At 35.7% G+C, this 16,393-nt stretch overlaps 4 protein-coding genes and 1 long non-coding RNA gene across 9 annotated transcripts in view; 4 read left to right on the forward strand and 1 right to left on the reverse strand.

Moving 5' to 3' along the window:
• Adcy2 (adenylate cyclase type 2 Ac76E) overlaps nucleotides 1-16,393 on the reverse strand; it is a 605,017-nt gene that overhangs the window by 63,181 nt on the left and 525,443 nt on the right. The window lies entirely within an intron of this gene.
• LOC135847902 (uncharacterized) lies at nucleotides 808-3,691 on the forward strand. The gene is made up of 4 exons (XM_065367631.1): nucleotides 808-997; nucleotides 2,793-2,969; nucleotides 3,066-3,247; nucleotides 3,367-3,691. The coding sequence occupies exons 1-4, from the start codon at nucleotides 880-882 to the stop codon at nucleotides 3,445-3,447; spliced, it is 558 nt and encodes a 185-aa protein (XP_065223703.1). The 5' UTR covers nucleotides 808-879; the 3' UTR covers nucleotides 3,448-3,691.
• LOC135846781 (putative mediator of RNA polymerase II transcription subunit 17) lies at nucleotides 4,254-6,002 on the forward strand. The gene is made up of 4 exons (XM_065366063.1): nucleotides 4,254-4,748; nucleotides 4,825-5,029; nucleotides 5,120-5,196; nucleotides 5,268-6,002. The coding sequence occupies exons 1-4, from the start codon at nucleotides 4,254-4,256 to the stop codon at nucleotides 5,346-5,348; spliced, it is 858 nt and encodes a 285-aa protein (XP_065222135.1). The 3' UTR covers nucleotides 5,349-6,002.
• On the forward strand, nucleotides 8,646-9,718 carry LOC135848739 (uncharacterized). The gene is made up of 3 exons (XR_010559424.1): nucleotides 8,646-8,863; nucleotides 8,953-9,134; nucleotides 9,213-9,718. It is a non-coding gene; the product is annotated as an uncharacterized LOC135848739 (long non-coding RNA).
• LOC135848677 (uncharacterized) lies at nucleotides 10,042-15,645 on the forward strand. Its single transcript, XM_065368640.1, has 7 exons — nucleotides 10,042-10,800; nucleotides 10,881-11,085; nucleotides 11,168-11,244; nucleotides 11,320-11,392; nucleotides 14,649-14,825; nucleotides 14,926-15,107; nucleotides 15,186-15,645. Exons 1-7 carry the CDS (start codon nucleotides 10,312-10,314, stop codon nucleotides 15,264-15,266), a joined length of 1,284 nt encoding a protein of 427 aa, XP_065224712.1. The 5' UTR covers nucleotides 10,042-10,311; the 3' UTR covers nucleotides 15,267-15,645.

A 16,393-nucleotide genomic window follows, 5' to 3' on the forward strand; every position in this document is an offset into this window, starting at 1 on the left:
GAAAAGGCGGTAAAGGTGGCGGAGGAGGTGGTAAAGGTAGTTCAGGTGGTGGAAGCAGTTCCGGAGGAAGCAAAGGTACAGCAGGAAAATCAGGAGGAAGTGGCGTCATAGAACACGTACTACCTAGAGTAGCTGGTGCAGCTGCAGGGGCCGCCGTAGTATCATCTTTGTATCCATACAACCCCACTTACTACCGCTACTATCGCTATTATCGCGGTTACCATTCTGGCGAAGATTATGGACCATCTGAACCTCAACTGCCGCCAGCCACTGAGCAAGATAAAGCTGATGCGGCGAGTATTGTAAATGCTCAATTTAGTGAGAAAGTCATCGCCTCCATACTTCCATTTCGAGAGCAGCTCAATCGTCAAGTGATAAATAGTGAAATCGCCCATTACAATGAAGGGGTACGTGCTTCAAACGTGACTAACTCGATGGAACCTTAATGATTTATTTTCCACATTTTAATATTTTTCATCCTAGAAACGTCTCATACATCCAATGTTTAAACCGAATCATAAAAAGAATCCAGTATTCAAGGATTTATGTTTCGGTTTGGTCAACGACCCGATTACTGTACTGACAATGTATTTGGGAGAATTTCTTCACAGAAAAGATGAAACTTTCATAATCATCGTTTTAACATTGTGTCAAGAAATGAGTGCGATGCACTTTATTTACAATCACAGTAACATGCTTATGATATAAAATGTCTCAAATTACCATTTATCGATTCAATGTACCAATAATTTTCATCATTTTTCTCCTAGGGCATAAAAACGGGTTGACTAAACGACGTAGAAAGCAGCGACATCCGTTTGCCAATTTAATGAAAGTTTGGGTAGCGGTGAGTGAATCTTGAATGGTTGATATGTCTGAATGCTAGATTTTCGTTCATTTTTTCCTTTTTTTTTTTCAATGCAGAATGATCGAGATCCTGAAGATACTGCTTACACAACTGATGATGTGAAAAATAAAGCAGAAAGTTTGAAAAAAGGTGGGTAAATATTTAAAATTTTCAAAACAGTCCAAAATTGCTTAATTTGATGAAAAAATGAAAGAAAAAGGCTTGTTATTACTCCGGAGAATGTTTATCATATAAAAGTTGAAAGCATTGTAGGAGAAAGCAATTTTTGGCCAAAAGCGAAAATTTTGACAAATTTTTGTTTTTTTACGAAAAAAATCGCAATTTATTTACTTACAGCCATTTTAATGAAACTCAAAAAATTTTGTCAATTTTTAAAGTGCGAAAATGTTTGATAATGAATAAGTAATAAAAAAAACAACACACGTGATTTTTTGGGAATTATTAGCAATTTTGTAAAAATACTTAACGAGACTTCAAGTCAAAAAGCAAGACTTTGAAAACTTTAGCAAAAATCAGCTCACCTTATAAAAAGTAATCATGTGCCAAAAAAACAACATTTTCTCGCAGCTTCTATAGATGTGCGAAACTTTTTGGAATTTTTTACATAAAAAACAACACTTTGTAGCCATTTTGCTAAAAACGAAAATTTTTTTCATTTTTGATAAAGCAAAACATTGATACATTTTTGCCAAAAAGAGAGCTTCTTGGCTCAATTTCTGGTAAAACAGTGAAACTTCTTTGAAATGTTTGAAAAAAGGTTAAACTTTTTCAAAGTTGTGAAATTTTCAACAAATTGAGCTAAAAAAGCGAGAATTTTTGACAATTTCAGCAAAAAACTGGAAATACTTAATAATAGGTAGGTATAATTATTGGCAAAAAAAAAATATTTTTCACAACTTTTGTAAAAAAGGGAAACTTTTGGACAATTTGGGGGGGGGGGAAATGAGACTTTTTGGAATTTTCACCAAAAAACGGCAACCTTCGGCGATTTTTTTACAAAATGAAAATTTTTGTCAATTTTTGAAAAAAGGGAAGTTTTTGAAAATTGTTGTAAAAAACAAGATTTTGACAATTTTGGCAAAACGCAAGACTTTTCAGTAACTAGGTAGGTAAAGGTATACATAATACAGGGGACAAACCGGTATTTGTTCGCAATTATTGTACGAGTAGATTTTGCAACCTTTTTGTTTTGGTAAAAACCGGTGACCTTTGGGTAATTTTTTGAAAAAAGTACACTTTTTTCACCTTTTCTAGCAATGTTTCCAAAAAGCGTGAATTTTTGTGAAATTTTCTGGCAAAAAGCAAGAATTAGACAATTTGACATAAAAGCAGGACTGCTTGGTAAATTATTGGGAAAAAATTATGCTTCTTCCCAATTTCTGTCAAACGAGCAAAACTTTTAGACAATTTCGGAAAAAATTGGGCCTTTTTGAAATTTTCTGGAAAAAAGGCAATTTTTTGCCATTTTAATAAAAAGAATAAATTTTCGACAATTTTTGTCCAAAAAGCCGAGATGTTGAGACAATTTTTGGAAAAGAATAAAATTTTTTGAAGCTTTTGCAAACGAAAAATTTTAACCATTTTTCTAAAAAGCAAAAATTGTTGGTCAATTTTTGGACAAGCGAGAATTTTTGACGATTTTCGACACAATTCCATACTCGATAATTTAACAAAACGCAGGTCTTTTTGGGCACTATTGGCAAAATACTGATACTTTTGACAATTTCTGTCAAACAAGACAAACATTCGAGTTATTTTTCGAAAACAGAGGTGAGACTTTTTAGTATAGCAAAAAGGCAAAAATGTTTATGAAAAAACAAAAAAGAAGACTTTTTGGTAATTATTGATTTTAAAAAATGATATTTTGCCGCGATTCAGCTTAAAAAATTGTTTAATTTAAATATTTCTCATTTACCTATCGCAGAATACCCAGATTGGAAAGAAACTCGGGATGAACTGGAAAACACACTGATCAGGAAAAATTTACAATTCGGATTCGCTGTCATGGAAAAATTCAAAGCTGATCTAAACATAACTGTTGCAGACGCCATCAAACAAAAAATCAAAAATCACGATTTAGTCGATGCGTACACTTCATTGGGTAAATTTCACAAGTCATGCGCTGTTTAATTTTAGTAAAATTGAATCAAAACATCCATCAGATCTGTATTTACACCTATCATATTATCGTTCACAGCACAATATGTGAACGATAAACACGATTATATGGCTACGGTCATGCTTAGACATTCGAATGGTCATGATCGCTGGGCAGTTTGGATCATGATGATAGGCATCACTACTCGCGATGACTGGCCCAAGATCGACGATGCTTTCAAAAAAATCAACAATGGGGTATCATTAACGGATCATCTTTTGGTGAGTTTACTTTATTTTCATGTTTATCATTCAAATGGTGCATTTTATTTGAATGAAAAAATTATTATTATTATTACCTACACATTTTTTTTTTTTTTTGTTGAAATTATGTTGCACAGAAAGTTAACGATCCTGATCGAATTCCTTTTGAAATGATGGCTGCGATGATAGATCCAAAGTACAAGCCAACCTACCTTTGAATATTTTTAGAGAATGAATTTTTTTTTAAAAATCGTGATTTATTGTAGGTAGAAAAGTGAATAAACGAGTTTTATAAATTATTGTGTCCTGTTCTTTTTACTGAAAACTATGAACTCATAGGAGTCAGAATGATCAACATCGAAGAAAAAAATGAAAATTATGCTATGAAAATAAATTTAAACCCATAATTATATCAACACAATTCGATTCCCGTGAAAACTGTAATACTTTGTGCTACCTACCTTTTAATCGTCTTTTTCCAATATAATGGCTCGATTTTTTTTGATAATAATTATTTTCTAGTCATAATTACAAAAAAAATCACCATATTTTCACAACTTTGTCCAGTTTGTAAAATCCATTCAAAACATGCTAGAAAGAGATTTTGAATCAAAAATCGATCTCAAACATTTTAAAAATCGATTCAAATTCAAAAACAATTCAAGCAGAGCCGACATGAAAAATACCATCATAAAATTGAAAATATTTAGATATGTCAAATTTCACAGGTGCAAAATTTAAAGTTTTACGCAGATGCAAACCATCCATCCTGACATGTATATTAATTAACACAGATTGCGCGACAATTAATTGTTGCAGGTGTTACTACGCTTATTGCGGTAGAAAACAAGTACGATCGACAATCGCTCCACAACCACTTTGAACGGAAATTACCCTCACTTACAAGCGAATAAGTATGCGTGGATCAATTTTCATTTTATATTTTATAGCAATTATCGTAGTCGAATGGGTAAGTGATGAATATTTTCCAACAATATTAATTATGTTTAGTACCTACTTAACGATGAACGTCCTCCAGGCTAGTGGAAAAAGAGGTGGTGGTGGTGGTGGTGGAGGAGGAGGTGGAGGAGGTGGTGGAAAAGGTGGTGGTGTAGGTGGAGGTGGAGGTCGAGGCAGTACTACAGGTGGTGGACCCGTTTCTGGAGCAGGAAAAGGTGCAGGTGCAGGATCAGGAGGAAAATCAGAAGGAAGTGGTGTTATAGGTGCTGTAATGGCCGGGACAGCTGGTGCAGCTGCAGGAGGCGTCATAGCAGCATCTTTGTATCATTACAACCCCACTTACTACGGCTACTACCGCTTCTATCACGGTTACCATTCTCACGAAGATTATGGACCATCTGAGCCTCAACTACCGGCCGTCACTGCTCAAGATAAAGCTGATGCGGCGAACATTGTAAATGCTCAATTTAGTGAAAAAGTCATCGCCTCCATACTTCCATTTAGAGAGCAACTCAATCGTCAAGTGATAAATAGTGAAATCGCTAATTACAATGAGGGGGTACGTGCTTTAAACGTGACTGACTCGATGTAACCTTAATGATTTCTTTTCAACATTTTTATATTTTTCATCGCAGGAACGCCTCATAGATCCAATGTTTAAACCGATTCATGAAGAGAATCCAGTATTCAAGGATCTATGCTTCGGTTTGGTCAACGATCCAATCACTGTACTGACAATGTATTTGGGAGAATTTCTTCACAACAGAGATGAAACTTTCATCATCATCGTTTTAACATTGTGTCAAGAAATGAGTGCAATGCACTTTATTTATAATCACAGTAATCTGCTTTTGATCTGGAATGCCTCTTTTCATTTATCATTCAACGCAGGGAGAAATAATTATGTAATTTTCATTATTTTTCTTCTAGGGCATAAAAATGGGCTGACTACACAACGTAAAAAGCAGCGACATCCGTTCTCTGATTTAATGAAAGTTTGGGTAGCGGTGAGTGATTCTTGAAATGGGAATATGCTTGAATGCTAGATTTTCGTTCATTTTTTTTTCCTTCAATGCAGAATGATCGAGATCCTGAAGATACTGCTTTCACAACTGATGATGTAAACAATAAAGCAGAGAGTTTGGAAAACGGTGAGTAAGTATTTTAAATTTTCAAAATAGTTCAAAATTGCATGAATTGAAGACAAAATTAGGTAAATAAAGTAAAAAGACTTGTTATTACTCCGGATGATGTCTGACATGCAAAAGTTGAAGAGCATTGTTGAAGCAAGTTAGAGCACTCATTTCTGTCAACGGAGCCCCGCAAGACAAACTTCTAAAACTAAAAGTAATGAACGTACCTGCAACAGGTAGGTACCAAGATGCGTAAGTAGGATAGTTAGCTGCAGTAGGTAGGTAGGTATGTAGGTAGGTACTAGGGTGGCAAACACTCAATGCCTAAAAATATGAGGGAGTGGGCTCTATTGTCAAAATTGCTCTTACAATGCTCTAAACTGGGGCTGAGTGCTCTAAATAGCTATATTGAGGCAATAGGACGACCTTGGGAGCCCAGGCAGCTAGGTCAGTGACCTGAAACGCGAGTGAATGGCCTTATTCACTCGCATGGAAACCAAATAGGCACGCAGACAACCTTGATAGGTCAGACAGTAGGTTAGTGACCTTGACAGGCATAACAGGCGGACATGAGACCTTGAGAGGACAAACAGATAGGACAATGACGGATGTAAAGAAACCAAATAGGCTGACAGATGACCGTGAGAGGTTAGCGTTAGACAGATAGGTCAATGACCTTAAGACACCAGACAGATGGACCAATGAAATTAGCAGATAGGCGACATTGGGAAGCCAAACAGGCATGCAGGCAACTTTGAGAGGCTGGACAGACGGGTCAATGATCTTAAGAATACAGATAAACAGACAGACAACCTTATTGGAAAGCCAGACAGAAGCTAGACAAATAGGTCAGTGACCTCGAGAGATCCAATCACCAGACAGATGACCTTGAGAGACTAGACAGCCGGGACATAACCAGCAGAAGCCAGACAGGAAGACAGACTGTCACGAGAAGCCACATAGGTACACAGGTCAGTGAACTCGAGAGGCTCACTGGGCAGACAGACGAACGTGAGAAGCCAGACAGATGGGTAAACAACTTCAAAAAGCCAGAAAAGAAGACAGACAACCTCTTGAGAAGCCAGACAGATGGGTGAATGACCTTTATGAGTTCAGACAAGCAGTCAGATGACCTTGAGAAGCCATACAAACGGGTGAATGACCTTAAGATTCCAGACAGGTGGCCAGACAACCTTGAGAAGCCAGACAGATGGGTCAATCACCTTCAACAGTATACAGACAAGTGGTAAGATGACATTGTGAAACTATACTGTTGGGTCAATGATCTCATGAGACCAGACAGGAAAGCTGTACAGAAATTCACTAAAAAATCTTTCATGTAATTTGTTGATATCTTAAAACCTGAATTACACATTCTGATAACTCTCTTCACAGTTTAAGAACAGTTTCCAACAAAAAAAATTGTTTGTGAATCAAGATACGCATCTACTATTTTTCAAAGGTATTGTTTTTTAAAAATTTGGGTAGCTAGAAGGATTCTAAGGGGCAGCGTAATACATAGATGTTTGAATTAAACTTCTGTCAACTTCTATGTATAAACCGGCTTCAACAAAAGAAATGAAATCCACGTCCAAATAAAATTTTGAACGTCAAAAAAATTACTGCCCAGAAAAAGAAAATGATTCCCTGCCAAAAAAAATTTCCAGAAAAATAACTCATTTTGTAATGAGAAATTTTTCTGTAAAAATAAACAAATAAATTTCACGAATGGAAAGTCCTCTATTTCTTAAAAAACTATAGTTTTGTTTTCTAAAAAAACTTAATTTCTTGCAGAAATTTCTAAAAATTATGAAAAAGTTGTGCGTTTTTTCAGTTTGTAAGAGAAGGATTGGGCAGGAATGGTAATGAGATTATTTAAAAGATTAGTCTGAGGGGTGGTTAAGGTCAGAATATATTCACAGAGAATAGACATATTGTACCTTATGGCTTTCCTGGAAAGCGCACGGGATTCTCCCTGATTCAACTCGACCTTAATGTAGTCTCACCTATTTGAACTACATACCAAGTATAGGCTCGACAATATTCACAACTGATAAGGTATACTAGTTAGAGTGTCTATTTAATTGTAGGTTCTCGCAACGAAATGATAACTCAGAACTACTATATCTACACTTGGATATTTGCGGTAAACCACAACAATGATGAAAAGGAATCTGTATTTGCAAGAGACCTCTTGAAACAGTAACATCTTATCACATCAATTTAAGGGATTCACGTAAAAAACATATACATATCACAACAATTTAATAGAATCACATATCACAACATGACACGCACAAAGGGCTCAAGTATTGATCAGGTACCCAAGATCACCATCTTTGGTCACCTATAGTGGGAGGACATACATAAGCATAATAGACCAAATTCTCCTTTGTATTTCTTCACCGCAGCTATGTAGGGCTACTTATGCAGTGATGAGAGAAAGTTCCAGTTCAGTGCATGAAGCCTCGAACTGTTCCAGTCACTTTGGGGTTTGGCTTAAATGGGAGTCAACACATAGACCAAGGAGGAGAATAATACAGTCACAATCGTATCACATACTGGCATGGATGCTACCTCACGAGTTATTGAAACTTTTTTAAAAAAGTCTTTCTTTTTCCAGAATTATCAATGAACTTTGCTTTTTACAAAACTGCCAAAAATCCAGTTTTTTTTTCAATAACTGCCATAAGCTTTCTATTTTTGGAAAAAATTTTCCAATATTAGTATTTTTCTTTGTGAAATTCCAATTTTAAAAAAAAATAGTCCAAATCACTAAAAGTTGATAGAAAGTTCTACTGTTTTTTTTTTTTTGAATTGTGAGCAAGTTTTGCTTTTTTGGTCAAAACCATCAAATCGATGTTGCTTTTCATCAAAACTATAAAAAAATCTCATATTATTTTCTTAAAACTGTCCAAAAGAGTGTTTAAAAAAATCTCTGGTGAAATGTTTAATCCTACAAATTACTTCCATCTCTTCCTGTTGCCCAAAAATGCACTACCTGTGCTGTAGATGAACTGGTTTTTTTGTTTTGTTTTGGCATGCTATTTATCAATTTTTGTATGTGTATTTCATATTTTTTATGTCCAGCATTATTTCATTTCTTTGGCGTGCACAATTTGTCGTTGAATGAATTATATAAACGACAAACGTGCATTAAATTATTCTGTCGCCCAATACCTTATATGTACCTATCTTTTCTTGTCGTTGAAATGTCCTTTTTTCATCGTGAAAACACCTAGGTATGTATTTCTGTCGTGCCGATAAATCACATCATAATTTTTTCAAATTTTTGAACGGCGACTTTCAGCTTTAGAGAGCGCAGGCGAAAAAAAATCGAATAAAAATTATTAATTTATTGCAGAATATCCGGATTGGAAAGAAACTCGAGATGAACTAGAAAACACACTGATCAGAAGCAGTCTAAAATTTGGATTAGCTGTTATAGAAAAATTCAAAGATGATCTAAAAATAAGCATCGAAGACGCCATCAAACAAAATATCAAAAATCACGATTTAGTCGACGCGTACACTTCATTGGGTAAATTTTCACAAGTCTTGGGCGGTTTAACTCTATAATTGTAAAATCCATCAGATCTGTACTTACACCCAGCATATTATTGTTCACAGCACAATATGTAAACGATAGAAACAACTATATGGCTACAATCATGCTCAGACATTCAGATGGTACTGATCGTTGGGCTGTTTGGATCATGATGATAGCAATAACTACTCACGATGATTGGCCCAAGATCGACGATGCTTTCAAAAAAATCAACAATGGCATATCACTGAAAGATCATATTTTGGTAAGTTTACTACATGTTCATGTTTACCATTCGAATAGTGCAATTTTTTCAATTTTTTTTGGAAATTATGCTCGACAGAAAACCACCGAAGCTGACCGAATACCTTTTGAAATGATGGCTGTAATGATAGATCCAAAATATAAACCATCCTACCTCAAAAGTCAAAAATTATAGCATAAGTACCTACTCTAAGCAACATTTTTTGCAAGAAATAACGCAAACAAGCAAACATCCGACTGCCAAGGTATGAAAGTTGGAGTTGGCAAAAGTGACAAAATTTCATCATTAAAAAATCTCTTCGGTATAGGTACATAACACTAAGTATCAGAAATTTATAAATTTTAAAAATGGTACAACCATAACATGAAATGCTGTAAATGTCATAATAATTTTTCGAAATGGAACATTAAAATAATAATCGAATAACCATTCCCATAGATTGTGTAAAATATGCAATAACTCTTGTATACTCAATTTTAATCGAAATGCACCAGTTGCACATTGAAATTTTATGTTTCTCAGTTTGGTATCAGTAATGTAAGGACACAATCATTCAATGACTAAAAATAAATTAAAAACCCTATACCTACCTAGTACCTAGACCTACCTGCTTATTTATACAATTCGATTCCTTTGAAAACTGTAACACATGCTTATGTGCTATCTTTCAACCATTTTTTCCACATAATTGCCCGTGTTTTTTTTTTTTGTATTCTTATAAAATTGGAAATCATTTGAACCATAAATCGATCTCAAACATTCTAAAAATCGATTAAAAAGGATAACATTTTCGCTAAATCATTCGCATCAATAAAGAGTTGACGTGAAAAATACCAACATAAAATTGAAACTATTTAGAAATGTCAAATTTCACACGTGTAAAATTTAAAATTTTACGCAGATGCAAACATCCACCGTGACAAATGCGCATTTTCATTTACACAGATTGGACAATTAATTTTTGCGAGCATATTAATACGCTTATTGTGGTAGAAAACAAGTACGATCGACACTCGCTCCACAACCAATTCGAACGGAAGAAACCCTCATTCACACAAGCGAATAGTAAGTTATGCGTGGAACGGTTATCATTTTTTGTTTTATAGCCATTATCCTAGTCCAATGGGTAAGTGATGAATATTATTCTCAACACTATTTATGTTTTTACTACTAAACGATGAACTTCCTCCAGGTTAGCGGAAAAGGTGGTGGAGGGGGTGGAGGAGGTGGCCACGGTGGAGGACACGGAGGTGGTCATGGTGGTGGTGGAAGAGGCGGAGGAACTCGAGGCAGTACAGGTGGTGGACGCGTTTCCGGAACAGGCAAAGGTGCAGGAGCAGGAGGAAAATCAGGTGGAAGTGGTGTTATAGGTGCCATAGTAGGCGGCGCAGTTGGTGCAGCTGCAGGAGCCGCCATAGCATCATCTTCGTATCATTACAACCCCACATACTACGGCTACTACCACTTTTATCACGGTTACCATTCTCACGAAGATTATGGACCACCTGAGCCTCAACTACCGGCTGCCACTGCGCAAGATAAAGCTGATGCGGCGAATATCGTAAATGCTCAATTCAGCGAGAAAGTCATAGCTTCCATACTTCCATTCCGAGAGCAACTCAATCGTCAAGTGATAAATAGCGAAATCGCTAATTATAATAAGGGGGTAGGTGATTTAAAAGTGATTCACTAGATGTAACGTTAATGATATCTTTTCTACACTTGTATACCTTATTTTCATCGCAGAAACGTCTCATACATCCAATGTTTAAACCGAATCATGAAAAGAATCCAGTATTCAAAGATCTATGCTTCGGTTTGGTCAACGATCCAATCACTGTACTGACAATGTACTTGGGAGAATTTCTTCACAAAAGAGATGAAACTTTCATCATCATCGTTTTAACATTGTGTCAAGAAATGAGTGCGATGCACTTTATTTACAATCACAGTAATCTGCTTTTGATCTAGAATGTCTCAAATTTTCATTCATCATTCAACGTACAAAATAATTTTCACTATTTTTCTCCTAGGGCATAAAAACGGGTTGACTACACGACGTAAAAAGCAGCGACATCCGTTCTCTAATTTAATGAGAGTTTGGGTAGCGGTGAGTGATTCTTGAAATCGGTTGATATGTCTGAATTCTAGACTTTCGTTCATTTTTTCATTTTTTTCAATGCAGAATGATCGAGATCCTGAAGATACTGCTTTCACAACTGATGATGTAAAAAATAAAGCAGAAAGTTTGGAAAAAGGTGGGTAAGTATTTGAAATTTTCAATACAGTACAAAATTGCATAAATGGATAAAAAAAATATGAAATAAAAAGGGCTCGTTATTACCTACTCTGAAATATGTTAATAATGCAAAAGTTAAGAGCATTGTTAGAGCAGGTTGGAGCACTCACTTCTGACAATGGAGCCCCACAAGGCAAACTTCTAAAACAATTTTTAGAACATTGAAAATTAATGAACACTAGAAGCCCGTCGCGACATTGTCGCGAAATCACATTTAAAAAAAAATAAAAACAACAAACTTAATTTAAATTTTGAACTATACCTACCAAAATTTTCAAAAGCAGAAAAACTTAATCTAAAACCGTAACATGTAAGTAGTGAAATTTGAAATCAATTTTCTTTTGTTTCAAATTATGCTTTCAAAACTATCTACATTTGCCAAACCCATAAGGTTTTAAAATTTAAACCACGAACTTGCCCAATTTAGAATTTAAAACCAACCTAATCTAATCAAACCCAGATAATTTATAAATTTGAATTGATTCCTATTTGGATGATCAGAAATTGAAAAATTTCCAAAAGGATCTTGAGGAATAGTTTTATTGAAAAATAAATTGAGCCTCCCCCGTTGGGTTTTCAATTTTCATTTTTTGAATTTTTAATGATATTTGGGGAAAATATGTAAAAATTGTCTACCTACTTACCCATGTTATTCTATCAAATTTTGAAAATTGAAAGCAAATCATAAAACTATCTACATTTGCCAAACCCGTAAGGTTTTAAAATTTAAACCACTAACTTGCCCAATTTTGAATTTGAAACCAACCTAATCTGATCAAACCCAAACAGTTTAAAATTTGAATTGATTGCTATTTGAATTATTTTTTACTTCAAACCTAAGCTACTTAATAAAGGTACTTTTTACTTTCTCCAATCATGATCGGTTTTTGAAAATTTCAACCCATGACTAATCTAAAGTTGAAAAAATGAATTAGGTTTTGAATTTTCTTAATAAATTGAAGAGCAAATAAATGCAAAAAAATGTAACTGCAAAACAATAACCGATATTTTTTTAAAATTAATGAACATACCTGCAACAGGGATCAAGATGCATAAGTTGGATGATTAGCTGCACCTGCAACAGGTTTGTAAACACGCAATGCTCCAAGATATAGGGGAGGGGGCTCTATTGTCAAAAGTGCTCTAACAATGCTCTAAACTGGGAAAGGGAAGTGCTGTAACGTCGGAACTGAGTGCTCCAAATAGCTATATTGAGACAGAAAAGAACGACCTTGGGAGTCTAGGCAGTTAGGTGAATGACCTTGAGAGTACAGAAACGCGAGGGAATGACCATAGGCTCAAGAGGTCATCCAAACAGGCAGAGAGACAACCTAGGGAAGCCAGATAGACACGCAGACAACGTTGAGAGACTGGACAGATGGGTCAATGATCTTTATAGGCCAGACAAACGGGTCAATGGCCTTTCAAGAGTACACATAAGTAGACAGACAACCGCATTGAAAAGCCAGACAGGCACACAGACAACCTCGAGTGGTCAGACATTGACCGTGAAAGGCTAAGGCTGGGACATGTAGGTCAGTCACCTCGATAGGTTCAACCAGCTAACGGACGACCTTGAAAAGCCAGAATGACGGGTCAATGACTTTAAAAAACCAGACACCCTTGAGATGCCAGACATACAGGTCAATGACCTTTAGGAGTGCAGACAAGCAGCCATACGACCTTGAGAAGCCAGCCAGACATGTCAATGACCTTTAGGAGTGCAGACAAGCAGCCAGACGACCTTGAGAAGCCAGCCAGACAGGTCAATGACCTTTAGGAGTGCAGACAAGCAGCCAGCCAGACAGGTCAATGACCTTTAGGAGTACAGACAAGTATCCGGACGACCTTGAGAAGCCAGACAGACAGGTCAATGACCTTTAGGAGTACAGACAAACAGTCAGACAACCTTGAGAAGCCAGACAGACAGGTCAATGACCTTTAGGAGTACAGACGAACAGTCAGACAACCTTGAGAAGCCAGACAGACAGGTCAATGACCTTTAGGAGTACAGACACGCAGTCAGACAACCTTGAAAAGTCAGACAGACAGCTCAATGACCTTTAGGAATACAGGCAAGCAGTCAGACGACCTTGTGAAGTCATATTGTTGGGTCAATGGCGTCGTGGGATCAGACAGACAACAGACTACCTTCGGAAGCTGGACAAAACTCCACAAAAAAATCTTTCACGTAATTAAATCACACCTTCTGATGACCTTCTTCTCGATTTAAGAACAGTTTCCAACAAAAAAATCAGGGATGTTGAACTTTATAAAAAAAAATTGTCACCGAATAAAGTAAGGGCAAAACAGGATCTTTACTGTTTAGGCAATAAAAAATATGCAGTTTCCTATTTAACAAAATTTTCTGAAAAAAAAACTTCAAAAACTACGAGTACCTAGTAAGCAATTTTTACAGGAAAATGGAAAATTATGCTCGAACAAAAATTTTTGAAAAAATGGTAACTGGTAAAATTTTCTGGCCAAGGTTATGGATTTTTTCAGTCAAGGTAATGATTTTTGGTCTTTTTTCTGGTTATTTCGCGGAATGAGGTCAAGGTTATACATAATATTTATTTATTTATTTATTTATTTGACAGTCATCAGTCATCATTATTATTACAGTAATAAGTGGTTTACCTATGCTATTTCATGCGAAGGTTTGTGTGTTCTTAAAAATGTAGCAACTTTTTAAAAGTTCCAAGTAAAATTAAGTACATCTTGATTCTTGGGCTATTCGTGGACGCAGGCGTCTGTTCTGGGTTTTAAAGGGCAAATTTGTGAGTTTTGTAGGAACCAAGGACTTTCTAATTTTTTGATGTTTGTATAAATATTTGAGGTACCAATCCAAACAACGCAAGAATAAGTAGGTAATTATTGAACGCAATAGTGTTAAGTAGAGTATCTTAATAACTGGTCAAAATGCTTGAAAAAAATTGTTTGTGAATCAGAATATCCACTATTTTTCATACCTTAAAAAAAAAAATTGGGAGCTAGAAGGGTTCCAAGGGGCACCGGTACAAATAGAGAAATCAACATATCTCACCGAATTTTTGTGTTTTGTTCCAAAATTGAGACAAGGGCAGGAGGCACTTGGAGGTTGTATCGAAAAAAATCCCCTTCTGTAATTTTTTCACATTTTTTAATATGTACTGACTTTCAGCTTCAGAGATCGCAGGCGAAAAAACCGAATAAAAATTATTAATTTATTGCAGAATATCCGCATTGGAAAGAAGCTCGAGATGAACTAGAAAGCACACTGATCAGAAGGAGTCTGAAATTTGGATTAGCTGTTATAGGAAAATTCAAAGCTGATCTAAACATAAGCATCGAAGACGCCATCAAACAAAAAATCAAAAATCACGATTTAGTCGATGCGTACACTTCATTGGGTAAATTTTCACAAGTCGCGTGCGGTTTGACTCCATTATAATCCATCAGATCTGTATTCAAACCAATCATATGTACTCGTATTATATGTATTGTTCACAGCACAATATGTGAACGATAGATACAACTATATGGCTACAATCATGCTCAAACATTCAGATGGTACTGATCGTTGGGCTGTTTGGATCATGATGATGGCAATCACTACTCGCGATGACTGGCTCAAGATCGACGATGCATTCAAAAAAATCAACAATGGCATATCACTGAAGGATCATATTTTGGTAAGTTTACTACATTTTCATGTTTACCATTCGAGTAGTGCAATTTATTCAATTTTTTTTGGCAATTATGCTCCACAGAAAACCACCGAAGCTGACCGAATACCTTTTGAAATGATGGCTGTAATGATAGATCCAAAATATAAACCATCCTACCTCTGAATATTTTTAAATAATGATCAAAAAAGTCAAAAATTATAGCATAAGTACCTACTCTAACTGTAAGCAACATTTTTTGCAAGAAATAACGCAAACAAACAAACATCCAAATGCCAAGGTATGAAAGTTCGAGTTAGTAAAAGTGACTGAATTTCATCATGAAAAAAATCACTTCGGTAATACTATCAAAGATTCATAATTAATTTAAAATAATGGTACCTACAACCAGAACATGAAATGCTGTATAAATGTCATAATAATTGTTTGAAATTGAATATTAAAAACGTATAGTTTGCAATGTTTCAGTATCATCCACCCCACGTATACCTACCTATTAATCGAATAACCATTCCCATACGTATAAAATATACAATAACTCTTACATAGGTGATTTTAATTGAAATGCACCAGTTGCACATTGCAATTATGCTTCTACATTTGCACGAAAATATGCACTTTTTGCAAGCCAGTAGAACAAGTAATCCAAACGAAAATCAACAACCACGAAATCAATTTATATTTTTTAATTACTTAATCAAAATTTAATGCGACAAATCCGAGCAATGAAAATTTTCGAAATCGATGATTTCGCAGAGGTAGAATACCATTACGTAAAAATACTATTTACACAGTTTGGACGAATAATTTTAATTGTTATTACATCGTTTCGGTAAAAAATGAATATTATCATCATTTCGCTCAACAACCAATTCAGAAGAAGAAAAAAAAAACATTTTCAAATCAACATGCTCTGTTCAATTTTCATTCTGGTATGCTTTGTAGCCACCAATGCAATCGAAGAGGTAAGTTGAGCGAATATTTTCTTTAATTTAATAATCAGTAGGTAAAGCTAATAGAAATAAACCTCTTCCAGACCGAAAATTTCGCTGGTAGTAGCGGTCATGGCTCCGGAGGGTCGCATGGTTCTGGAGGATCACATGGTGGTGGTGAAGGTGGCGGCGGTGGCGGAAAAGGTGGTGGTAAAGGTGGCGGAAAAGGCGGAGGTGGAGGGTATGCAGCAGGGGGTGGTGGTAGTCCAAAAGGTGGTTATGACAGTACTGCGGGTGGCAAAGTCCCAACCAACTACTACTACAATCCTTATTACTACCACTATTACTACATTTACCACG

This window comes from Planococcus citri, chromosome 5 (genome assembly GCF_950023065.1).
Source record: "Planococcus citri chromosome 5, ihPlaCitr1.1, whole genome shotgun sequence".
NCBI lineage: Eukaryota > Metazoa > Arthropoda > Insecta > Hemiptera > Pseudococcidae > Planococcus > Planococcus citri.